Below are 27477 nucleotides of genomic sequence, written 5' to 3'. Positions count from 1 at the left end.
CAGTGTAGTTAAAGAAATGCTATGTCCCAGCATGAATGCACTTAAAAGATAAAATAGCATTTATAAGTATAGTATATTCCCATATAGGAAAAAGAAATAAGCTACACAGTGTAACTGCATTACGATACATTTGTAGTAGAAGAACATGAAAATAAAAATAGTGACCGTACAAGTACAGTCACACCAATAAATTAAAACAAAAACCCCACATGTGAATCAGATCCAAGAACTATCTGGGATCCTGAATCTGAACAGCAATCATGCATGCTACTGGAGGGCCTGGTACAAATATGAAATCTATAAATCAGCACACAGATCTTGGGGAATATGCAACATTGTTTTGTATCTATCTCATAATCTTTCCAAATTACATATCCTGGAAAGGGACTGAGCATTCTTGCACATGCTACAAAGCCTACTGGAGCAGCTCCTGTAATCCAGAAGACAAAATGTTTAGCATAACCCAGGTTATAGAATATACTTTCAGTGGCAAGCAGAGTTTCCTGTCTCCCCCAAAATGTCTGTTTCACACTAATGTTTTAGAGGATTGCCAAATGCACACAAGGTAGACATACTATGCTGCCTTCCTTTGATATTTCTATAATATAAAAAGTCTCCTGCCAGCTTAGGGAGAAAAAGGTGTTCTATTTGGGCATACAGGACACATTGTATCCATCCAAAGTGAAGTTGAAAAGGAAAAAAACAACCATCACAGTACACACCTTCCACGGAAAACAATAACCAAGATCCCAGAGAACATAAAAGAAAAGAACCTCCCAGAATTTTTACTACTGAATTCTAGCCACCTTCACATCTAGACCCATGCCATTAAGTAAAAGACAAATATAAGAAGTATTTTCTAGATAGTCTCTGCCAGGGCAACCAGACCGTGCAAATATTAGATTTATCAGCTCCCAGACCTGCCCTTGAAACAAGTCTACAAAATATAAGTTTACTCTTTGGAAGGAATGTCTCAAGATAGTACATACTTTAGATTATCAGTAGATGTACAGTATGTCTCTTGTGGGGGACAGTGTTTAAAAGGTTACATTTGAAATGCATAAAAACTGCAGAAAACATGACAGTGGGAAAACTACCCTGTGCAGAAATGTCAAAGTTGTCAGAGCTTAGGCCTAGGCCTAAAGAAAGAAAGAATCGACATACCTAGCAATAGAAGCAACTTCTAATTACAAGAAAGATAAGTAAGAGACTGCAGTTAATTAAAACAGAAGTTGTGGAACAGTGAACTCTTCCGCGACTTACACATTTCAAAAAGTAGTACTGCAAACCAAGCTAGGAAATAAAGCGGGGGAATTCTTATTCCCTGTAAATGAAATGGAAACTACCCTAACTTGTCTGAGGAAGCACACGATCATGAATACTTCTGATTTTCTCTGCATTTCAGAAACCCATAAGAACAAAACAAAAACATCCAATCATGCAGGACAACCAGAGCAAAGGTAAGCCTATAAACTCATTGCTCAAAATGACAATACATTTTTACTAGCTTCACCTGCAATGCAGTAGGCCAAATTCTGCTTCCATTTATATTTGAAAAATACCACCTAGTAATTTAACCCCCCAGTATAACCAGCTGCAAGTTCACTGAGCTAGATTCTAGCAAGTTTGTTTCCTGTATAAATGTTATTGAGACCTGAGACAGTACGATAATACTGAGACAATATGAAACTTCACATTATATTTTCAAATACCTACACTTAACAAACAAATAACTAGTAAAAAGTTACCAAACACTGCAATAGTTCCGCTTAAATTTAAGTGAAATAAAATTAAAAGCAGACCACACTGTTAGTGCCTCCACTACCAGCCTCTTACCCCACTATCATCTCATTCCCACCCTTCCCTGAACTGAAACACAGCCTCTTTCCTCAGAGCTGCTGCCTTGTTCCCTCCTCCCTTTGAGCTCACAAATCTTGGGGGGTTGGACTTGCCTTCCAACCTAAAAGATTCTGTGATTCTTTCTCACCCAGGGCTTACTGGAATGATGCAATAGCAAATCTTGCTTTTTAAGCCATTACTTATCTATGAAACACAATCTCTATTAAAGTTTTTCTTCATCTCACCCTATTAATTTGGATACTCTCACATGCTCATAGGCGATGAACAGGGGAGTCCTATTTCCTAGAATGACTGAAGGAGAATGCAGGAAAGAATTCAGACAATAAAACAATTTCTCTTTTCCCCGTGAAGCAGCCATCATAAAGTCTAGCTTAGTCTATCTAGTAAGGAAGATCGCACAGAATACCATCATTAAATGAAGAGCTCCATTAGAAAAGTCAGCCTCAGACGTTAAGCACATGCTCTGCGGCTATACTGACTACTTCCAGTGATCAGAGGTGGGAGCTAGGATCAAGAAGAGTGGAAACTAAATATGGAAACTAGATATGGGATAAGGTTTGCATTTAGAACATAACCTAGGAGAAGGAAGCAAAACAGAACCTTTGCAAGTGGTTACTAAAGAAGATTCTGGGGTCTATGATTAGCTCTACAGCAGGCTGCAGGAGGGCAGGAAGAATATGCATATATATTGGGAAAAAAACCACAGCTGACTGGAACAGAGATTGCACTGAATAGTGAAGAATGGTGTTTTCTGTTCCCTACATTCTTCTCGTTATCTCCCCTGTGACAGTGGGGACTTCTGTCAATAATGGCAAAATGATGTTTCCTGAAGGACATGTTGCTTCTTTACAGAATCAGCAGTTTACCTTTCTAGGTATTAACATTTGAAATGGTAGAGATATTTCAACTCATGTATATTAAATAACTCTTATTATAATATTAAATAACATAATACAATAGATTATAAATGACAGACGTATATTAAATAACACTAATTCCTCTCTCCTAAAGGATATGACCATTTCTGACCAACAATTACCTCCAGACAGACTATCTGCTATGCTTATTACAGTGCAAAGTTTTTTAAGATAGGAATCAGAGACAGACTGGTTAATAGAGTTAACATACTACACTCTCTCCTTGTACATGTTTTTGTTTTTTGGTTTTTTTTTTTTCCTTCAAGCTATTTTATTTCTTTCAGAAATACCTGCTATGTTGAGGGGAATATGGGACTGTTCTTGTCCCCTCACAGACTGTGCACAGATTTAACCAGGTCACTAACCAGTGAGACATTGATTTCCATTTCATTTTTGCAGTTCCTACAGTGGACATTCAAAGATCAGTCTAAAAACAGCATATGCAAAGCAATCCAGAGGAAAAAAAAAAAATCCCTTACTAAAAGCAAAATTAAAATTGGAAAGTATATTTAGACATGCCCCAACTGGGGAAAAGAAAAAAAAGCAGGGGAAATGAAAGAAGAGAAAAACATCACAGGCAAAATGGCCACTTCATGATTGCAGCTCCAATTCTAGCCTAAACTACTCATAAACTCTACCACAGAACAGTTCCCGAAGGGAAGAAATCCAGCTCTCGGACTTTGGAAAAAAGTCTAGAAACAGTAAGTCTGGAACAAATCAGATTTGATGACTAGGTAACTACAACCTTCGGCACAAGAGTCCGGAGAAATACCCTAAACTGGCTTTGTCACTAAAGTCTATCAACTGTACCTGAAGAGTGCCGATACAAGCACTGGCAACCACCTGAATGCTCTGTGGAACAGATAGTGAAACATGTAATACCTGTTCTCAAAAACACAGTTTGAAGATGGTGCCACTTAGTCTCTTGCTTCAAGCATGGGAGGCAACAGACAGAAACAGTAACTACTAATTTACTAGACTCAGTCTCACAGATGCTTTCTCCACACAGGCAACATTTCCAGGTGGAAGATAAGTTTAGGAATAAAGCAAAACAAACAGCATACTCTATTCCAAGTGCATGGGGGTGAGCATATAATAATGTCTATATTGCCAGATTACTTTAAATACCAGTAAGTGGGAATTCTTCCTCTACCAGATCCTCTCTCCCTTCCCTAATCAGAAGGTGCTATGCCTAGAACAGGCACACAGATGAGGGGGTATCCCTCTCAGACTACAAAGTGTCAGATTTCAAAAGAAACCCATAGGAAATAGAGAATACTTCTTTGTTCAAGCATGCATTTCAGAGAAAAAACCTAATCCCTAAAAAGTCAGTAACAATGAAGCCCGCTGTCCTGATACAAGAGAGAAATGTTGTTAATGCCCTTGGAATTTAGCCATCCATCCACTTCCCCTCACTTCCTTACTACTGTTTTAAGCATAAGCCACCCTCCTCCCCCCCCAACAATGAGCCTTGAATTCTGGGTCTCTGAAGACTTGAAGGATTAATATACTGCAAAAGCTCTTTTCAGCTGCAGATAAAGGGCACCTAAGACCAGCACAGGTTTAAAGAATACTATTTGTTTTTATGTAGGAGAAGCTTAAGAGATGCACACAAAGAAGTTCCTACGTTTCCATCCTAGCTCTTTTCAGCAAATTCAGGAGGCTTTAAATAAAGCTCAGGTGGTAATCACAGCCCCTAAATCTTGGTTGTCTTCTAGTTTATTTTTTTACTAGTCCTCAATGAAACATACACCTAAATAGCAAGTCTGCTTTCCAAGAACTAATCCACACAGTCTTTTTCAGGCAGACATGAATTCACTTTACATTCATGCCAACCTCTAAGAAACTGGGCAGCTACTGCTAAATGCATGCTGATTCCTAAATAAGAAAACAGTTGTAAACTAGCTTTTGGTCAGCTAAAACCATAGGCACAGTTAAATTGCATCTACTTGTACATAAACCTAATTCTTACCAGAATACCAACTCTGTCAATGTTAGCAATAACCCTGCATTCTCATAAGCAGCAAAAAAAAAAAAAAAAAAAAAAGTGGTCATTATTTGGACACTAGAAATATTTCTCATTGATTCATTTAGTGGTTAAAGAGTGAAATCCGTAGAGGATTTAACCAGTAAATAATGAAATATACTTTTTAGTGAAAAATTTTGTTCTCGTATGCACAAACAACTTCATGTAACTCCATCACTCAACTACTAAATCTGTTCCTTGTTTACTTGATTTCTCTCACTGCTTCTACAACCTGTAGCGATGGCCTAAAGTAACACTCTGTCTGTTGCATGTAATTACTAGTTTTGCACCACTTCTTCCTCAAATATTCCCTATAGGATCTGAAATACTAATTATTTTTCTTAATTCTAGAAGGGTCTCTTCACAATCACATATTTTTCAAATTATAAGGAAAGTTTCCTGTAAACATCCATAGATCCCTTACTGCAACGTAATGCCCAAACACCTGCTTTAGCACCTGTCAGAGTAACTACTGTCATCCCCTTGTCCTATCTGAATTGTATGGTGGGGTCTTCTATTGTTATGGTTTTGGTTGTTTTGATTTTTGTTGTTCTTCTTGTTTTAAGTATCCTTTAGCTATGCATCCAGTATATGATTGGAGTCAAATCGATGGCCCTGTTACATTACAGTACAACTAAAAAGCAGTTGAACATGAATTACTGAATCAGAGAGTGCTAATATTAGTTCTTTGAAGATTACAGTACACTATACTATTACACAGAAAGGTGATGGGGAAAATTACCGTCTCCAAGATGTACTATCAAAATTCTTCACAGGTTTTTCAAGGTTGTTTAATGCAAGATACATTAAACACGTGCAAGCTGGAAAGAATTTTCAACAACAAGAAAGCAGAACTACAAGAAGCAGTCAAGCTACCAAACCACTAAACAAGAGGCTAGCGCTGATAAAATTAAATTAAAATTAAAAAGCTGATCTACAGATTTTTACATTATTTATTATCCGAAGCATGTACTGATGTTGAGACCAGCTTGTTGAAGCCCATGATAAGCAAAGTCTATCTCTTAAGAGGCAGGTCTGGTATGAAAGGTGCTTTCACTTAAGCAGCAACATGTGCATACATGCAATATACAGAGCCCATGAAGACTGAAGAAGAAAACAGAAGAGAGTAAAGCAACAACTAAAACTTTAAAACCTGTTCCTTTCAGACAAGGACATACAAAGACAAAAATCACCCTTCAATCTCAGCATCTCCGATCTGGTTCCCAGAATACCAACATTGAAGCCCATTGAATACCAACATCAAATAGTTATAGAGATTAAAACCATGCCCAAACCACTGACAATTATTAGGGGCTCACTTTATAAACGAGCAGAAGCATCGTGCAATAAATCCTTGGGCAGCGGCAGAAAATGAAAAAAAATAAAGTAGGAGAGAGGAAAGGGGAGGAAAAAAAGAAAAAAGATTAGTTATTGCTCCAGTGACATAATATTGTCCCAATACAGTAAGTTACCACCTCTTTTTTCCCCCTAAAGGAATGAGCAAGTATAAAACTAGCATTACCACATGTGGGATTCCAAGAACAACTCAAAATAATTCCTTGGCTCCTTTACAAGATATTGAACCCGATTTCATTGGACAACACCTTCTAAAGAAATCAAAGAGGTGACCAATTTAATAACAGTAACTAATGATGACAGGAGGTCGCAGAAAAAGAGCATACTTTTCACCTTGTGGCAAAATTTCTATTCATTTGAAACATTTAATTGTGCAATACAAACACTATGAACTGCTCTCCAAGGGTAGAAACAAGGAAAAGGGCAAATTCAGCACTAGACCCAAAGACCAGATTCACTAAACTGAAGATTTAGTGGAAGACAGAGCTACTAGATATTCTCACTGACCTGTTCCATGCACAGACAGGTTCAGGTCACAATGGTGCACTTACACTTCTAGCTGAATTTCAATTTAGAAAATAGGCTTCCTCACTTAAGGTTTTAATACACCCACCATTGATCCACCAAAACCCCCAATCGGGGGGGGGGGGGGGGGGGGGGGGGGGGGGGAGTCAAGTATCAATGGCTAAGTGACAGATGAATGATTACTACTGTTTATCTGGAAATCATAAAAGCCACAGGTAACTGAATTTGGTTTGAAGTCTGGAAATATCTGTTGAAAAAAAAGTCCTAAAATACAATGACATTTAGTTTCTTTTGAATGTTTGTCAAAATTCGTCACACTTTTAATAAGCTAACCTTCATATTTTTCCACTGACAAATGAAGTATGTGAAACATTCAAACATGAATGTAACATTTGAAAAGAAGCCACAACAGGTAGAGAGCACTGTATCTTCCAAATAATTAACACTTGGAACATAAGACATTTAAACATCCGTTCTCAGTCTACATTTGTTTACATAGCAGACATCTGGCTCTATAAAGCCCACTATCCTTTAAGAATCTTAAAGAAAAAAAAAAGAAAACATACCATGCCTGAATGTTCTGTATTAACTGCTGCTATGCATTAAAATCTGCATCTTACCCTTTAGCAATACCACTGCTATCCAACTGACATAATTTTGAAGGACAAACGTGCAAAAATTGTTTTCTTTTCACACATATCACTTGAAATAGTGGTTTGAGATCCACAAAGAGGATTTTAAGTCAGGACTTCCGAGTAGGACCAAAAGGGCAGACTTGGTATTTGTGTAAGTGCCGTTATCTGCAGAAACTAAATACTCACCAGAATATACCATATTCAATTCTCTTTCCTTTTAGCAAACATGTGATGAAAAACATGGATATAAATACAACATCCTCTGAGATTAAAGGCAGAAGACATGGAAAGACCCATTCCACGAATTCAAGTGCTGCTAGAAAAAAGCATTTGTACATGGTGCCATTTTTTAAAAAAATGTTCCTCAAGAAGATAAGTTTCTGTTTGCTCACTGATAAGAGCATTGAATCAGTACAGAAGTTACCTCTAACACGTTGAATATTTGTTATCAGTATAAAATAGTTTGGAAAATAGTTTTCCTTTAGGTTGCAATGTAATGCAGTTTCCATGAAGAATGTTCCTGCCTGTAACCGAAATAATTAGTCCTTGAAAGGGTGTCTGACGGAGGCATCTGTTTCTTTTCTTTTGCAAGCAAGTCTCTCCATTTGCAAGCAAGTCATCACACCTAGGTCACAGCCTTTTGTACTAGAAATTTGCTCTCAGCCAACTTTAACACTTAAGTCTTGAAGGTCAAACACTGACCCTACCTAGGGCTCCCACCAAAAAGCGGCCAGGACTGAAAGCCTTTGGCAGCCCTCACGCTTCTCTGGCGGCCCCTTCATAGCCCCATGTCAAACCCTAACCCTAGACACTAAATCACTGCATTCAAATTAGGATATGTTTATTATATGAGAAATTAGGCAAATTGTCTATTACACTTTGATCTGCCAGTTAAATATACAACATGGAGCTTGCACAGTGATCAGCAGTTTCCAAAAGTGCTCACTTGCTCAGTTTGATCCCCAGTGATCATTACTTGGAGGTCCAAATATAATATCAAGGAAAGGGACTGCATACTAACCTGGTACCCCTGGAAGAAACTGAGTATCTCCTTCATTCCTGTGCTGTACGGCAAGCCCTGCATACGGACTAATGCTCCAGGCTGGGGCAGAATCGGAGTGTGGGTGGCAGTGGCAGCAGCGGCTACAGCTCCTGGAGGAGCTGCAATATACCCCACCGTGGTAGGGGATACTGGAGGACTGAAAGAGAAAGAGGGGCAAAATTGTTATGAAAACCAGTAACTGGTTTTAGTACTCAGAATAGGCAGAGATGAAACTGAAAATTTAGATTTGAGAGTAAGCCCAAAAACCACAGAAAAGCAAGCGGCCCTGATGTAGACTGCTTTGTGGACCTTCTTCATCTCTTCAGCATCTGATAATTTATTTCTAAAGAAGGGCGGGAAAGGAAAATAACTAAACATTTGTAATTGAAGACATAAAGAGTGGCATTTGTTACTTTACAGGAGAGGAGAAAAACAGTAGCTGCAGATGAATTGTTCTAAGATTGTTAATAAAACCATAAAGAAAAAAAGGGGAGGGGTGGGATCGTAGTATGAAAAGCAGGGAAGGACCAAAATTTGGTACTTCTGAACCACAAAACAGTGAGTAAAGTAGCATCTCTGGTCAGGGCCTGGCTAGCAACTTACAAGATACTCAGGCTAGTAAGTGTCACAAGCCTAGGAACTATCAATGAACAAGCTATTTCTCATGGACCCAAGTATCAGTGAGCCATGTTGATACCATCTATGGGAAGGGAAAAGGTGGAGATCTTCTGGTTTGCTTACACACGTAAAGCGTCCTTTGGTCTCTCTGATATAGGAAATCAAACTTATTACACACTGATGATGAGTCTTTCAGTATGGAAAGTCTTGTAAGTACAAGAACAAACTAAGGGATGAGGGTAGAGGCATGTATTGACACAGCTCCTTACCTGGACAAGAAACAGAACTGCCTTGATGACATTGCCCCAGTGCCAAAAACACTGTTAAATATTAGACCAACATTACCATGAGATTCACACAGAACCTACAGCGAACCTACAGCAAAGCCAAACTTCATTACAAGGCCACAAAGAATCAGTTAAAATGGCTACTGCCTCTGCTGATGAACATCAAGTTCCCAGGATTATCTACACCAGAAGTACAAATTTAAGAGCTGTTCACAGGTGACCACACAGTTGCCTGCTCCACTGAGATGAAGTGTCAAAAGAAGCAGCTAAGCCTAGGGCTTACCTGGGATAGTAAGCTGTGTAATTCATATAAAGCTGAGCTGCCTGAGCTGGGTAGTAGGTGACAGTTGGAGGAGCAGCCGCAGAGGCCTGGGGAGTCCTGGTGGTTGGCAGGAGGGCTTGTGGCTGGTAAAGCGCTGCCTCTGCTGGGATCACAGCTGCTGTTTGGAAAGCAGCATAAGCTGGTGGAGAAAGACCTAAAAACGAACCGAGACACAGCAACAAAAAACAATCAGAATGGAGATCTCTGCTATAGGAAAGGAATTATTCATCCCAATGTGATTAATACCATCTGGGCATGATTAATGAAGACTTGTGCAAAGACTGCTCTCTAGCCTCTCCCCTGGAGACCCCTGCTACATCACCATGAATGACAACTGGGGATTTGAAATGAGCAATTCTTAACAGTTCACAACTCTTAGAGCTGAGCAGCCTTGTCCATATGTAAATGGAAAGTAGGGAACTTCAGAGTTATTCAAAGAAAGCATAAAGCCATGTGCATAGAGAAAGCAGGCGTGCACACCAACACACCCTTTGTTCTTTCTAACAGAAGTTGTACTCTGTGGGACAAATACCATAATATTAGCTACACATGGGCATCCACAACTGCTGACCATGAGTCTTCATGTATAAGCCTCCTGCAACTTCAAAAAGTGTTTTTAGGATATAGCAAATGGAAAAAAGAATACCCTACTAAATCACTAGTCTGATGCATTTTGATGAACAAATACCTGATTTGTATAGGAACATTAAGCTTGGCTTGGTGTGCAGTCAAATTGTTTTTATATACTATATTTGGCAGCTTTTTATTATTTTGCAATTACACATTGGTATCTGCTTTGTGATTTGATAGTGAGACTAATTAGAATGGTACAGTAAAGTTCCATTATAGTTCCACAATAAGGTTCATGGTAATCTTCAATAAAACAAATAAATAAAAAAATCCATCCAACTTCACCACTCTATGGTCTGTTATCATATCATCCCAGAGTTTTCCTTCAAATACAAGCCCATAGAGTACCTTCTCAATGCTCTAAGGCAAGATAGCAAGAGCACTCATTGGCAGCTAGAACACAGAATTTCTCCCCCTTTTAAAAATCCCTCTAATTCCAAGTAGGTTTCACTACAGGCAAGTCTACCGCAGAGCTCAGAAGAACAGTACACCCATAAAAAGCAAAGTGTGCAACAATTTCACTGGCAAGGCCTTGCTGCCCTCTACTCACCACCGAAAACACAATAAAAATGCCTCTGATCAGTCCCATTATTGCCCAAGGGGAACAATTCCAATCTCAGCATGTATACAGATGGATGATTATTGATCATGGCAAAACCCAAGTCAAAAGGTGAAAGGCCACAAAGCTTCAGCACCTACCACATATCAGCCTTTAGCAGCAGAGAGCAGAAGAATTGGAGACTTACATGGTAACTTACATGGCGGTGGGGATAAGCCACTACGATTTAAAGTGCCACCCATTAAAACAAAGTTCATCTCCTCTCCTGAACACTGGAATACTTCCACATAACGGTCCTTCATCATTTTTTTGTGACATTTTTGAGCCACCATAAAGGCTTTGTCAGCAGATTTCATTTGGATAAAAGCATCACCTGATGGTCGTCCCTAGGGGAGGGGGGGGAAATAATCAAATCAATCTGTTATTAAAACACCCAGAGCACAAGAAATGCAGAAAGTACTAAGATCAAATGTCTATTGAAACTCTGTATTGTTCTTCCTCATCTGGCACCAGTGACTAGTAATTCGACAACTATTTTTAGAAGCAGAAAGGCAAGACTCGTGTAACCAGCGCCCGGTTAACACAACACTACTTCCACTTTCTGTAGAAAGAAAGAGAGAATAATTTAGCATAGAAGCAAATTTTGGAGGCCTCTAATCCAAACACTGTTCAAAGCAGGGCTAATTTTCAAGTTACATCAGGCCACTCATGGCCTTTTCCACTTGAAATGTAGGTATGTCCAGGGGTGGAGATTCCACAGCATCTCTGGGAACCTGTCTGGGTGCTTAACTAATTTCTCATTGTGACTTTTTTTTTTTCTTTTCCTTTTCACCCAATTGGAATTTTCCTTGATGCAATTTATTAACACTGTCTCTTATTCTTTTGTTGTGAAGCTCTAGGAAGAGTCTGGCTTTGCCTTCCCTGTAACTACTTTTTAGGTAATAGTACAACAGTAAAAAGCTTCAGACATGCTTTAGTAAAGTCCATAGCTACATTAAAAATTGATTTCCAGGTCTGATTTTCTTCAACCTGACAGACATTGCTGTATGTATAAAATATTAAAAAAACTTTCTTAACAAAAAAGCAAGACAAATATAGTAGATCTCTTATTTGTTTTCTTCTCTCAGTAATTCTGTGGCTAATAGTTTAACACAAGACAACAGGGAAAAAATATCCCTATGATTATGTCATCAAAATATAGCCAAAACACAATTTTTAATTATCAACTTCCGTTAAAGCCTGAGAAGTCTCCAGTCAAGTTAGAAAACCTAATTTTTCCCACACACACTACTCAAACAACACAGCTACCATTGAGCAGAAACCCTGAAGCTGACAGAGCAGCTATGCCATCTAACATGAGACATTTCTATGTTGTGTGTTTCCAGCATGTGACTGCAACGCAAGGAACTATTTAAGACAGTCTCCAGGATAAAGCTATCATTAAAAGAAGAAGCTTCATCCTCCCCAGTCTTATGTACACATGTATAGAAACAAAAGCAAGTGTGTACGTAAAAGTGGAGGAGAAATGAAAAGAAGGAAGGAAGGGAAAGACAGGCAAACAGAACATAGCATCTTCTCAAGGTTATAGAAGGCCTAAAGCACAGCCAAGAACAGGTAAGCTACCCTGACTTCTAACCCTGTTCAATCACTGGACAGTTAGCCCTCCTGTGGAAAATGCTGCTACCTGTTGATTAAGGACCATGTGAACTCCATGGGGCTTGATATCAGCTGTGGCGTCTCCCATAAATTCCAGGATGTCATCAATGCCAGCAGTGTAAGGAAGACCTCTGAGCCGGACACAGTCACGTATGCTTCCCGTGGCAATGGTATATGGTGGGGGTATGACAGGAATGATGGGAGTTGGGAGAGTGGGAATAAGGGGTGTTGACATATATCGATTAAGTACCTGTTGGCAAAAAACCACACTGATAAGAGATTTACACATCATCTATTTGAGCACAAATCAATTCTCACAATACTATTTTCACACATTTAAATAAATCCACTTCCAACATCAGAGAAAAATACCTTCTTAAACCAAAGGATTGCAGATAGTTCCTGTTAGGCATTTGAGAGTTTCAAGCTCAGAAGGGGAAAGAGGAGGTATTACAAATTTAGTTTGCTAGACCCTAATAACAGACCTTTCTATTCTCGTTATAAAAAAGTTAAAAGCAGATTACAGTTCATTTTAGAATATCCCAAAAAGGAACTTTTGAAAACCACATTTGTGCTAATAAACCTACATTGTCACATACAGTTCTTACTTAAATTAGGGTAAATTAAAGACAGCCATTTTAAAAGAACTAAGACCTGAAATAACTAGTAAGTAAAAACACCAGCTCTAATTCCTTCATAAAACCTGATTGATTAAGTGAAGGTGTTTCTGTTTTAACCTGAGTGCTCATCTCCAAGTACAGATTTTCTGGAAGAAGAAAAAAACAAAACAAAAAAGGTAACAACTATAGGGGACCTTGATCTCAACGTTTTATTTTTTCTTGACTCCTTCTAAATGACAAAGGGAACGCAACTTGCTGTTGGGGCCTACTGCTGAAAAAACACATTTAACAATGATTATCAGAAACAAAGAAACACATTCCACTGAAAGAGGTACCAAAAGAGAGGTTACAAAGGTTTAGTTTTGTCAATAATGTTTCAACCTCTAGAGTTTGTTTCAACACATGCCTTTTTTTCAGGAATCTACTTGTAGCACCTTTCAGGTCAGAAATCTTCTCCCTCAGTTGGGTATAGAGTTTGTAATTACTTTGTATTAACACCAAGTAGATGAGAGCTGACTTTACTCAAACAAGGAGCCTGTAAGTCCCTAAAAAAATCATCTCTTGCTCAAGCAGCAAAAAAATTAGGGTGTCACCCTAGGCAGCTGTCATAGAGGAAGAAGGACGGACAAGTGCGTTTTATCTAGGTTTCCCTAACAAAAATGAAAGCAAAGACTTGGTCACTGTGACAGAGTGGTTTTGCTCTTAGAGGTCATAGCTTCATTCTCTCTAGGGAGCAGAACTAAGGGGGTGGGGGGGGGGGTGGGGAGGGGGGAATAAATCTCACCATGCCATTTCACTTAGTCTTCACAACTTATATATCAGATTCATGGCTCTTCTAATCACCATATCACAGTACTATGGGTAAATGGCAGGTCTACAAGTATGGATAGTCTTTCCCTTGCCCCATCCCTTCTATGTAGAAGACTTCTCCTGTCACATACATTGAAACAGTAACTGTATTAAGTTTTTATAGCCAGCAGTTATGCACAGACCAGATCAAATATTATAATGGTTCCTTTTGACATTATCAGTCTAGAAATATTTTGTGTCAGGCAGGAAAAAAAAAATGCAGTATGTGATGTTTTTCACAGGCTTGAGTTGCTAGTGTCAAAATTAAATGGTTTTACCAATTTAAGAAGATAATAGGAACTGGTGAAGGACAGGGAGAAAAAAGTGAAACATTATCTTAGGAAAACAGACATTTCATGTTGTTTCACCAAAAATCAGATACATCCTGGTAATTCTTACTTTCCAATAAAGCAGTTGTAGGAAAATCTGTTTTACTGCATCCAGACTTGGATTTAATGTTAGAAATTCTGTACATGGAGACCAGAATTTAAAGACAACACTGCAGATTTTCAAGAAACGTTACTACAATACTATCAATCTAGTGTATTTTTAAAATTATTTTTGCAATTTCATTAAGCCTTTAAGTAGAAAAAAACTATCCAATGATTTTTACTTTACAATCTGAGGGATGTTAAAAAAACCCCAAACAAACAGCCACAGTAAAAACCAAAAAACAATGCTGTGCAATTTTCCATGACAATCAGGAAGCACATAATGCCCTTTCTAGAACTTGACATCTTTGATATAATAGACTTTCATGGTTGTCTACAACATACTGTGTGCAAGTGTTAGAAGAAATGTTTTAACTGTTAAGTTTTGAGTCTCAGCCAATAGTTACAACCTGTTGGACTTCTGCTGCTGTGCTCCTGAAGAGTTCAATGTAACGTTTTCCAAGTATTTCTTTGTGCTTTTTAAGTGCATTCTGTGCATATTCTTCACAGGAAAATAACACAAATGCATCTCCTGTGGGCCTGCCATCTGGGTACTTGACAAAGAGAAGTCCCTCTTTCCCTCCTGTGACTGGGCACTCTGGCCCCAGGAAGCCCAAGACATCCTCCTGAGTAGCAGTGAATGGAAGGCCTCTCATCCGGATGATAACTTGATTCTCCTTAGATAAGAACTGGGCCACTTCATTGGAGGTGCCTGGTGGAAAGAAAACAACATATGGTCAGCCAACAACATACACTCATGCTGGTCAGTCAATTCCATGGGACACAGGAGCAACAAAGCATTAGGGATCAACACAGGAGGTAAGTAGCTAGCAACAAACCCGCAGAAGACCCAAAACACTACTAACTCCCAGTAATCCATTTTTAAGTTAAACTCCCTTACCCTGAAAGGGTTTCATGTTTTAATGAAATTGGAACAAAGATGAGATTAGCATGAACTTATAACAAGATACACAGATGCTTCCACTGCAACGGCTCATCTTCCTCCCAGACAACAATACCTGCCTGTGAACATCACAGCCCAAATGCTCATAGCTCAACTTCAACTACATGAAACCAGAACTTGAAGGGTCAAGTATTCTTGGAAGGCAAAACAGGAAAAGCTACTGTATTATCCATTTGTGTGCTCAGCCCAAAAAAAAAAAAAAAAAAAAACCCAACCAACTTAACTACAACTCTCCTATGAACTTCAGTAATTACACTGAACTCCAGCATCACTTACCTCCTGCAATTTTTAAGAATTCTTCCCCAGTTGCTTTGTAAACCTTACAGAGAAAAAAAGAAAGCCACATATGAAAATTACAATATTCAATTCTAGAACACACACACTCTTCCACATGTAAAAGAACTGTATGTGTCGGTACTTTGAGCAAAACAGAAGTGCAGTTTGTTCTCATTTAAAACTGTAGTCTAAAACATTCAGGTTGCTCTCCAAAGATTTGTTTCAAATCACTACATTTTACCTCAATGTATCTGCTACCCATGTGATGCTTATGTCTTTCCAGCGCGAGATCTCTTTGTTCAGAATTGACAAACCGAACTAATGCCTCCCCGTTTCTTCTTCCTTGAGCATTCAGACAAAGAGCCACGCCACCTCTGGAAGGTAAAACCAACAAAAATAAACTTAGTTTGAATCTTTAATCCATTTAATAAACAACTGTGTAAGAATACTAGAGAAATCAGACTTTAACCTAGTTTACAGACTGAAAAAGAAATTGCTACTATCCACAATTTAATTTCACTTTAATGTAACACAATTATACTGCAGAATCCACTTCAGCGACATCTTGGATCTCGTGCTGTCCACCGCTTTCTCAAGTTCTATGCAGATGTAAATTTGCAAGCCCTTCCTATCATCTCAGAGATGCAGATTTGAATTTCCTCATACCACTAAATAAAAAAAAAATTCTCAGTGTTGAGAATATGGAATATATATTAAGTGACAGGTATGCTAAATTAAACGCACTCTCTATATAAATACACACCAGTATACACAGAGGTGTACACACAGTCATATGAAAATTTCTTCTGAGCAGCTCTTAGAGGTTTCTCAATCTGGCCTGTTTACGAGGTATAGCAATACTGAAGAGTTGGCACAAAATTAAAGCTTCTATTATGCCTTGGATTCTGCCTTGATTAATGCAGTAGGAGTTTCTCCCTTTAGGTACTAGCAATAAAGGAACAGATGTTGGTTTTCAATTGCTAAGTCTCCTTTCTTCTTAACACACTTCAAAACTCTTTCTTGCACACCCAAGGCTGGTTTAGTTATCATGACCATGGGGTAGGAAGGGGCCTGGGTGGGGAAACACAGTAGAAATGAGGACTCTAGTGGGGGGTGTGTGGGATGTGTGTTGAACAACTATTTTAAAAACTTGCTATTAAAGACAAACTGATAAAGCAAGACAAATTCTTATTATCTTACTTAGCAATGTTGAGTCCTTTGAAAAATCGAGCAATATCTTGGTCCGAAGACTGCCATGGCAAACCTCTGGCACGTATTACTGTCTCACTGTCCACTGTTTCGGATTTACTACTGCTCAGAAAGAAAAAAAAAGTCAAAGTAAGCTTTAAATCTAGTTTTTCCATTACCTTACAAAAATGTCAGCTTGCAACTAATTTAACTTGTAAATTAGAAGTATATTTGCTGTTGAGGGTATTCTAATTCTGTTACTCATTTCAATAAAGAAAGGAAAAATAACTGCAATAATCCTTTTATATACATACACCACACCTAAAATGCACTATGTTGTCACTGCATAGCAGTTCCTTAAAAAAATTAGGAAGACAGTCTCAAAGTGAAGTAATAAGGATCTGGATTAATTTTATCTGAAAGATTTAACAATCCAACATAGATCATTACAAGACAGTCATAAATATGAATCCATATTACTTATGCTTAGGATGTTTCATTCTCCAGTTACTGCAATGTATTTGAAAACAAAGAACAATTCTGCTTCTTCTCTCCCTAAACCCAATACGCAATACAGCATATTAGGCCAATCTTCAGAAGCATCATGTAGTTCAGCTGCATATAGGGTGCACTTGCCATTACCCCTGTTGACTTAGGGAAAGTTCACAAATATTTCTTCACCACTGGGTAAGATAAGTCAGCCTCACTGCCATGCAAAACAGAAGCTAGAGAACAAAGAGCGTTTAACTTGCAGTGACTTTAAAGAGACAGACTAAAGTACAGCATTCGACATATGAGCTATAGTCTGCAACACTAGACTACTGAATACGTTGTTCCTGTTCTCAGGACACAACCTACTTTCACAGTCACCACAGGGAAATATTCACAAGCTTTCCTTGCTGCAGACAAGACACATCTTCGGTTGTAAACTACCCTGACAAGAGCACTTACCAAGGACCGGTTTCGTACTTGTATTTCACAGTTTCAGGCTCAGTAAATACGTGATCTGCAACAACAGGAAGTTTAAATATAACCAGGGTCAGAGATTACTTAAGAATGACAGTACCACTGCCAATTCTTACAGAAAAGATAGTTTTCAGCATTCTGTATTAATAGTTCACTTACTACAACTTTCAGAGAGCATGCTGAAAATGATAGCCACCATGGTTTTCACCTGCCACACACCAAAGTCCTCTTCTGTTTCATCTGTCCCTAAACCTAGATCTAAACAGGTGATTATAGAAAATAACAGACTCACACAATCATTTGTAATCAAGTCATAGGGCTTTCCTGATATTAACACCAAACTAGTAATCAAATTTACTGGTCTTAGCGGGGACACATGACCATTAGACATTTGTTACTCTGCTCATAAACTGGTTAATATTCACTTTAACGGTCAACAGTCTGAAAACTATTGATAGCTTACATCATTTCAGTGTTAACAGTTTTAAAAAAAAAAAAGCTGAATAAGTTCCTATCGCTTCAAACATAACTGAACTTTAACCACATTCAGCCGGGCCACAACAATCCTCCTAAAACTTAGATGTAGGGTGTTGGGTTTTTTGGGTTTTATTTTTTTGTTTTAAACTCAGTTCAGTCAGGATCATACAAGAGAACTATTACTATCTGCAAACAGTAGAAGCTTCCAGGCCAGCTGATGCTGAAAAGGCCCACTGATAGCTAAGCCTTTCCTTTAAGATCAAGTATCAATGCAAGTGATTATTTTCTTTAGTGGATTTACTAAATGTGGTTTACAACTCAGTGTTAAGACTCATTGAAAAAAAAAAAAAAAATTACAAGCAGTGCCACTACCCCCAACACACACTTAGGCAAACATTCCTTCTATTTTACCTGTAAGTTTTTAAAACCACATCTTAGTCTTAGAAGACTAAAACCTGTAATGATCACAGAAATACAACCTAAGGAAGCATGATTGATTCTGGTATAAAAGCTGCAGCAAAAGGATACATTCTGCCATGGTCTTGATAGTCTGATCTTTCACGGCGGCTGAACTAGGGTAGCAAGTGTGAAATTCTTTGCGCAGATCATAAAAGGAATAGAAGCAGTCTGACAGCAGGAAGTTCTACAAGGAAAGCAAAAAGTTTGTTTTGTACAACACCATTCCTTTAAATTCTGATTAATATTTTTGGACTGAATGAGGCAGTCTCAAAAATCACATAGTTGCATGTCATCAGCTTGTCTATGATAGACCAGTTTAGTTCCTTTGTAACACAGTTCAAATTCCATAGCCTTACAGGATTAGACCTCTAGATGAGCAAACCCAAATAGCTTCTGAGAGGCAGACCTGTGCAAAACAGCTACAGAAGACTGCTGGGGAAGAAAATAAAATGAAAAAAAAAAAAAAAAATCTAGGTTTTGCTGTTTTATAAATACTCCCAATTAGGATACTATATTTTCGTTTTTGTGGCTACACTGAAAAGCAGTATTGTACCAAAACATGATAATAAAGTTTAAATAAATATTGTTATAGTGTACAAAATATCTTCAAGCAACTTAAAGACATCTGTTCATTACTGTTGTGCAGTGGATGAGAACTTTAATTATATAACATTATTAAACAAATGTTTAAGCAGTCCTTCATTCAGATATTAAGTTTTTTTTTTTTTCAAGAAGTAAAACAAATAATTCTGGTCTAATTCATTACTTTCTCTCTCATACTCTCCAACTGTCTTACTATATAAAAGTTTCACTTTGGTCTAGCCAAACAGTGCCCACTTTTGTAAATAAAGAATTAAGAAGAGTCACAAGGTAATGCTTCTTAGAACGGTAAGAATAGCAAGAGCTAAGGTCTGAGGCTTACTAATATTTAATGTGCAAGGAGAAATAAACTTTTACAAATTAAAAAGATTGAAGGAGAAAAAAAAGATTAAAAATTGCAGTATTAAGAGACTTAACACTTGATCAGATCCATTCCTTGATCTGGTATGGACAATTATTTCTTCCACAACGTGTTTGTTTTGGTTTAGTCCATTTGTTTCAAGAAGGAATACAAAGAACTACCCACCAAAAAAAAGTACTATCACATTTGAATGCTAAATATCATTCCTGTTTCCTTACTTGCTTCATTCCTACATAAACATGCGCGTTTCATAAAAAGCCACGGCGTTATGTTTTAATATAACACAAATGCCAAATGAATATTTGTAGAAACTCAGCACGAGCCAATACCCTTATATAGAGAAAAAAAATACAACTGATCAGTCAACTCCTTCCATGTCAGCAGCTCCCATTCCCGCAGGGTCCCTGCAGACCCTGCCAAGCAGGCTAACGCAAGAACCACCACCCTGCACAAAGGCAAGATTCTTCTCCCTTCGCAAGACAGCCTGCTCTAAGCCCTTGCAGGAACTTGGAGTGGAACTGCTGCTTCGTGTGGGAGTAGCAAATAAGCTGCAGCACTACTTTCCGCTGAATTAATGCTGATGGGGAACCACTGCCAGTCTCCAGAGCAAGTCACTGCCTGTGTGTTTACTCTCTACAGGACACTGACACATGGCTCCTACCAATTTCAGATCTTGGTAGAAACCCGTGGCTCCGCACAGAACCTGTGGTTTAACTCAAGCCTAAACAAAGCAACAGTTCTCCATCACTTCTGCTGAGGTTAGACCTGCACCTTTGCTTCCACTTCCTGAGACACAGAATTCAAAGTATTTGTATTGTTGCTATCTCTAGCCTGTCTTTCCTCATTTTACTCTTCATTATGCTCATCTGGGTATCCTCAAATACTGTAGCTGACTTCCAAGATCAAGCACCAAGAACTACTTCTCTGCTACTCAGGGCTGAGACAGGGAGGGCATTATCTTAAATATTCTTGGAACACTATAGTTCCCAAGGCTAGTTCCCAATTGTGTTGCTCATCTCAAACTCACATAAGCTATTTTCTTTGATGTCCTTAAAATACAGTACTGCCCTTCTGCATCAGATCTGATCTCATACCTTCTTAGATGTTTCTGGGTGGAGGACTTGTCGAATGAGTAACTGGCCATCACTGCAGAGTGTGTAAGAGCTCCGTCCAAGTACTTTCAAATCACTGGATACCAGCTGACTAAACTGAAAAATAAAGTTAAAAATTTCATTGTACTGACTGATACAGATAATTCCATAAAATGAGCACTTATTATTACAACACTTTTTTTTTCTTTTAAGAAGATAAAATAACTCAGCACTTATAATAGCTTTTGAAAAAACATGATGGAGAACAGACGTGGGCTCCTGATAAAGACAGGCAAATAAACTATATGCATTTGCAGAATAGAAAATAAGAACACAGCAGTATGGTAAAAAGAACAATTAGGATAATATGGCAGAATTATGAGTTTATATGAAAAGTCATGGTATTATAATGGTAATGTTCAAAATCTGAAGTAACTATAATAAAAGCTATGAAATATTTGGGGGGAAAAAAAAAACAACTTTCAAAATCAATCACAACACTGATTTTGCAATAGCCTTTCTTCACCTATGGCAACTTTGACTTCGGTTATGTCCTTAATGATTTTTTTTTTTTGAACCTCAAAAAGAAGAAAGCTACCCATTAGGATTTACTAATGTGTCGAAAGTTATACACTAAGAAAAACCAAACAAACTGTGGTCTAATACTTACAGAAGTGAAATTATAATCAAATTGGATTCAAGCCAATGGAAGTTCTTGGTAGAGATACAGTGTTACAAACACTAGATAAAACAAAATTATTCCTTACCTGTAGGATGGATAACCCCCAATAGGTTAATTCTCAAGAGGAAAGAGCTCTATTTGTCTTTGTCTTGTTCAATGTTATTTTCCATCCTTATACAACACTTTCTAGCCTTTTATTACTCCATACCAGTGTTAAATTCCTGGCTCATAATAATCAACTAATGTATTATAGTACCTACCTGTATCAAATCAGTAAATAGTAGCTTGTTAGCTACCTTTCAAGGGGACAAATATAATTATTCTGAGCTTCCCTCTTGATGCTACTCCCTCCCAGGAAAGCATCACCTCATAAACAAAGCAATAATTACCATCGTGATGGAGTAGCCACCCACTGCTCTCAGCAATACCTTACAAACCCAAAACAACCAACCCCCAAAAGCAAATTACAAGCTGACTTGAAACTCAGACAGTATCTTTATGCTGGCTTTTAACCTGTCTATGGGGGGAAAGGAGGGTTGCTTTGTTTTATCATCAACACATGTGACACTTTACATTAGTCACAGTCTCTGCTCAGGAAAGATGATGTCCTAATGATCTGCTCCCACAGCTACACAGTATTCACTGTGTGAACAAATGTTGCAGGATCTGCGTCCCAAAGGTAATGCTCCACAAGGGAGAAATCATGTCTTGAACATGATTTAGGAGCAGACATGATTACCAGGCTTTATTTCAAAGTAACTGCTCAAATCCGATTCTGGCCCTTTTCTAGGCTCGGACAGCTAACCAGTGTTCCACTACCAATTTGAGTTCAGAAATGCTGTAGTAGCGGCTACTACATATCAAGACAGAGAACTGACGGGCAGGCAGTTACATCAGCATCTTGTGTAAATTGCTTAATTTGCAGATATATACACAGATATAAATATATCTATAAAATGAAGTTATTTAATATCAAACAGAAGATATTTGAAACTTTAAGTGTGAAATATCCCCTTCAAAAAACCCTTTAAAATGCAATTCTTTGCACACTACCAAAACACACAAAACCAACAAACACACCACCCCTCCCCCCACACCACACCACCACCCTCCAAAAATAAAATAAAATAAAAAAATAAATCAAACAACCAACCCAAACTCTTGCAGATTTAGAAAGCCAGTTTCCTTCTGATTGCTAGTTCAGGTTGTGTTCCTACCACAAGCTGAAGTCTTGAAGAACCTGAGGCTATAAAGCAAGGCATTGTTTAAGGATGATTTAAAGTCAGAAAATTGAGATCTGAGAGTGCTCAAAATACCTCAGCTGATGTGTAAACACCAGAAAAAGAAGAAAATTCCAGAGGACTCAAAAGGAACCACTTCAGAAATGCAGTTCTAGGGACTGCCACAGTCACAGAGCAACAACAAATATTCTCACCACAATAACAGACATGAGAATTGCCTTCTTACTAAATGTAGTGCCTTATTGCTTTCTGTTTTACCTTCTGGGCAGAGTAAAGAGCGAATATGTGTAAAAAGGGATTGGAAATGGTGATAGGAACTAGCCTCCAGAAGGTGTACAGGGATTCTTGCCAAAAGGAAGCAGACTCTTACTGATAATAAAACACTCCCCAAACCTTCACCTTTGTACCCTGTGCTTCTGAAGATGCACAAGAACCCATATAAAGAGTGCAATTAGGGAGCTATTTTGATCAGATAGAAGAAGAAATCCAACACACACGATTTGAGGGAAGCAGCAAATGTACGCAGCCTCCTGCTTTACAAATAGAACATAAGAACTGTAGTTCAAGAAGTCTTCACCAAGTTAGAAAACAAAAGGAGAAAAATGTTTGGGCAAGAGAGGAAATGCTCAGGCCAAATGGTGTAAGTCAAGTTGGTAAAAATCAAGACAGTTGCACTGAAATATTCACATTTTTTTCAGATGGTGTTTCCCACACAATGTACAGCTGAAAAGACACATACACAACAAAGCTGTTTTCAGAGGCCCCTGGTGAGAAGACATCAAGAAGAGTGAAATATTGCATAAGGACACCAATAAGCCCAATACTCCAAGTGTACTGAGGTTTAAAGGTGGCATGAGAGGCTGCATTTATTTAGTTTTTATTTTTAACTAAGCCCAAGTATTTGCACTGCATATTTATTAAATGTCAGTGATAACATTCAACGTTTCAAACTCCTTTCCAATGGGACAATCGATATGTCAAAACAATTCTACTTTTCTTACTAGAGGCTAGCAACTTAAAGTGCCTTAGATAAAATGCCACAAGGTTGGCAGGCCTTGCTGAGTGCTTATTTAGAAACTTCTATTTTAAAACCAGCTTTTTTCAAACTTTGGGGTGTACTTCTCCAGAAGAGGGCAAAAGGAGTGTGGGAAGAATAGTCAGGAGACATAAGCAATCCTTCCTATCCAAAACAGCTCAGCTATCGCATAGGTTAACTGAGGAGAGGAATGGGATAGCAGAGCATGAATGGGAAGATTCACCTAGGAGAAGAGCATGAGGCAAAACAGCAAGCATAACCCTGCCACAGAGGAACAACAGATATTTGAGATTAGCCTGAATTGGCTTCTTTCATCTACATGAGATGTATCCAAATTCTGGAAAGGTTAAGTATGTGGTAAGCTGTGGACCAGCTCTCATTACTATAGATTACGCTGGACCCTTAAAAGTCTTTAGATACAGCAATAGATACAGCCTACCACATGTACCAAAATGAGTTAAAGCAACCAGTGCAGATGTGTTTATAAAGCCACACTGAAATATAAGGTAAGCAATTCAGCATTCCTGTGGAAAAGCCATCTTCAGCCTCCTTTTTCGCACTATGAATTTCAGGCAGCATTTCAAAAAACCACCTCGAACCACCTAAATGTAGCAAGCTAAGGACAAGTTAAGACCAGTGCCAGATTTACATCACTTTTTTTTTTTTGTCTCAGATGTCGAACAACCTGTCCACAACTCTGTCATTTTGTAAATTCCATCCACATCTCCTTCACTCCACTAATAAAAACCATCTCAGCTATTTACCTCCTGTCATTCATCTTCACGCTGCCCTCCATAGCACTCCCCCCGCTTCAGCATGCAAAGCTGCCCCACCTTAAGACTTCCTCCACCAAGCTCACACACCCTGTGTCTCCCCTGTTAATCTACTCATTTCATAGCAACAGAGTTATACAGAGTTAATTACCACTGTTTGCATCTTGCAACCAGCCCTCATTTTGACTGCAAGAACCACAGTGTATTGGCATCACCCTCCACCCTTTATTGCTTATTCCACCAGATCAGTCTCTTTAGTAGAGCTTTGATGAATCGTTCCATATTTAAAGGAATATGTTCAGTAATTCAATACTGAGGTAAAAAACTGAAGAAAAAGAGGAAGAATCAAACAAGCTGCTCCGTACATTTACCTCCATGAAACCTAAAACAGTTCTTACAGAAAAGGTGGTGAGAGGGAAGGACAGAGTTTGAGCACCAGTTTGAAAAACTGGCTAAACAGGATTTTGGTCATGTAGCCGAGAGTACAAAGAGAACGAAGAGACATGTTTCGCCAGCAGCAAAGCTGGATGAAAGCCAGCACAAGCCGCTGTGTTTGCTGCAAATGAATCCCAAGAGGCTGAAATGACACAGCCCCCTTCGTGTTGCCTTAACTAACTGAACAAAGCTGTGGATCTTAGAGAAACAAGAAGATTCCTCATTAAGCTCTTTCTATAGTTATGATGCATGATGCACTAAAATAAACCTTTGGCTATTTGGATATTCCCATTTCCCTAACTAAAAATAGCTCTCATCCTTGAGAAAGGCCACTGCATCTGCGCTGTATCTGTGCCTGGCATGGTAATGAAATACTGAGATAATTCAGTTGCAGAATGCATCCATACTGTCCACTGAACCATTTCTAAAACACCAAGATGCTCTGCGGGATTCTGTCTTTCATTCACCTCTGAGAAATAACAGAAAATTTGGCTGCTTCTTACTAATCAGACCTCCAGCAACTCCTAGTGTGTCTTCAAACTGGGATCCTTTCCTTTAGCAATGCCCAAAGTTTCTCTCTTTGGTGTCTTTTAGCCCTACTGACCCACCACAGTTAACAGCACCAGACGAGACACAAAACTATCCACAAAGCTTCAGAATTAAAAGGCACCCTTGCAATTTAGCCAGGTCTGGAATGTTATGCTAAAGTAGAACATAAAAATCCAGAAAGCAGTTGAGTTTGTAGTTCACACTTAAACAAGACATGCATCTATTCCCAAGTAGAAAGATGAGTTATTAGGTTTATCAATAGTCTTTGGACAAAGGATGGTCCTCACGGTGTTCAGATCTGGTTTCAAATCAGTGGTATTGACAGGCATGTTCCTAAATTGCCCAGAGATAACAATTCGGTGATTACACATAAATACATGATCAAGTTTCTGCCAAATTAGCATAACAAAAAGTGCTCATTTTGAGTTCTATGCCATCTTTAGACTGATATGAGAGGACAAATCGTACCTGGTCCAGTCAAAAATTAAGACACAAGACAGACGGATGATATTTGATCTGGGATAAAGCCTGTCAAAAGAATTTGAACAGGCTTAGAGTTCAAGAAAACAAAACAAAACAACATTTATTCAGGAGTCACATGTTTTGGTCATTATTGGTCATTAAGAAGAAAAGTTATTTCAGTTCACCTAGGCTCATATATTCCAATATATTCCCTCGAGTTTAAAGAGCTCATATTACTAATATGTAACTGTCCTAGAGAAAGTGAAAATATACTCCACAGATCCATAAAACACACTGTTTCAGATGAGAAAAGTTTTATCTGAGGCACATAAATGTGAACTGCTTAAACCTCTTTTGCTCAAACCTCAAAAATTAGCTACATGGGTTTTTCCATATTCATTTTAAGAAATCAAGAAATTTCCACTCTGACCAGCATGCATTTCCATGTGAAGCAGAAGCTAGAGATCTGTTTTAGATCTCTTTTGCAAATTATTTTACCTACATAAGAGACTTCCTCCAGTAATGAACTGTTCGAAAAAAGCTGGAGGGCAGCACAGAAACCATTACAGGCAGGCAGCTCTAATATACAGATATATGTATCTCTGTGTACACATGCATATGTTTATGTGTAGAATTATGTCTAGTGACAACAAATTATAATATTAAAAATCTCAGACATGAAAGTTCAGCTGATATGATGAATGTCTAACAATTCACTTTCTAAATTTACAAAATTATTTTGAAATTTCAATTCACTATATTTCTCAACATTTTAAGTCCTGAAATTTGTTACATTTTATTAGTATAATGAAGTTTGAGAACTACAGCTTGTAGTCTGGCAGATTATCAAATAGAATTTACCAAAACAAATGAATAATAATGTTAGATCTATACAGACTGTCACATATATAGCAGTGTTTTATGTTGCAGAAACAACCTAAGCAGCAACCACATAAAGCACTTCTTTTTCAGTCCAGTAATACCAGAGTTCACTCTCATGCATACTCACACTTCGCCATACGTGAACTGTCAATTGAAAGAGATGTTAAACTTTTCTAATTGCAGCTCTCCTAGCAATGAGATCATGTACTTCACATATTAACATCATATATACCACTTTGCAATGAGCATCACATGTGCTTTGACTAAAGCCATAATGCTTATAACCATGTATGATATCCAGTCTTGTGTTAAAAAAAAAAATCATAATTACTCATTAGATATTACTGTAATTTGCTATATTAGAGCTTTAGACTGTCTTTTAGGCCTTTGGTGTGGGTCATTCTTTGCTTGTAGCATAGAGCATATAACTATGACGTGTCTTCTTTGAGGTAAGAAAAGCATCTCCAAAAACGCGTCTCTGAAGATTCTCTACTCCAAGTTCTGCTCTAACAGGCAAAGATATCGCAGTTCTTGTCTCAAAGCCTGATTTTACAGAAAGTCCTCTACAATGTATTGCCAGAGAACACCCAAAACCAATTATATAGCTGCAGGTGTGGTTCCTGAAGGAAGATCTCCAGTGGTTGAACAGTGAAACAGGCTGTGCAGAGAAGCTGCAGCATCTCCATCCTTGGAGATATTCAA

General features: G+C 38.2%; 1 protein-coding gene across 2 annotated transcripts in view; it reads right to left on the bottom strand.

Annotated features, from left to right (window-relative positions):
* The window catches only part of ESRP2 (epithelial splicing regulatory protein 2), a 46556-nt gene that overhangs the window by 4965 nt on the left and 14114 nt on the right, over positions 1-27477 (bottom strand). For both annotated transcript variants that reach the window (XM_074881917.1, XM_074881916.1), the window contains 12 exons: positions 20719-20832; positions 18733-18847; positions 17887-17985; positions 17713-17767; positions 16774-16884; positions 15815-15947; positions 15574-15616; positions 14744-15045; positions 12462-12683; positions 10965-11163; positions 9550-9742; positions 8341-8518 (listed from right to left, as the gene is read on the bottom strand). In XM_074881917.1, the coding sequence (XP_074738018.1) occupies positions 8341-8518; positions 9550-9742; positions 10965-11163; positions 12462-12683; positions 14744-15045; positions 15574-15616; positions 15815-15947; positions 16774-16884; positions 17713-17767; positions 17887-17985; positions 18733-18847; positions 20719-20832 (1764 nt within the window). The remainder of the gene's footprint in view (positions 1-8340; positions 8519-9549; positions 9743-10964; positions 11164-12461; positions 12684-14743; positions 15046-15573; positions 15617-15814; positions 15948-16773; positions 16885-17712; positions 17768-17886; positions 17986-18732; positions 18848-20718; positions 20833-27477) is intronic.

The sequence above is a fragment of the Strix uralensis genome, chromosome 12 (genome assembly GCF_047716275.1).
Source record: "Strix uralensis isolate ZFMK-TIS-50842 chromosome 12, bStrUra1, whole genome shotgun sequence".
In the NCBI taxonomy this organism is placed as follows: domain Eukaryota; kingdom Metazoa; phylum Chordata; class Aves; order Strigiformes; family Strigidae; genus Strix; species Strix uralensis.
This window is presented reverse-complemented; position numbering and strand designations above follow the sequence as displayed.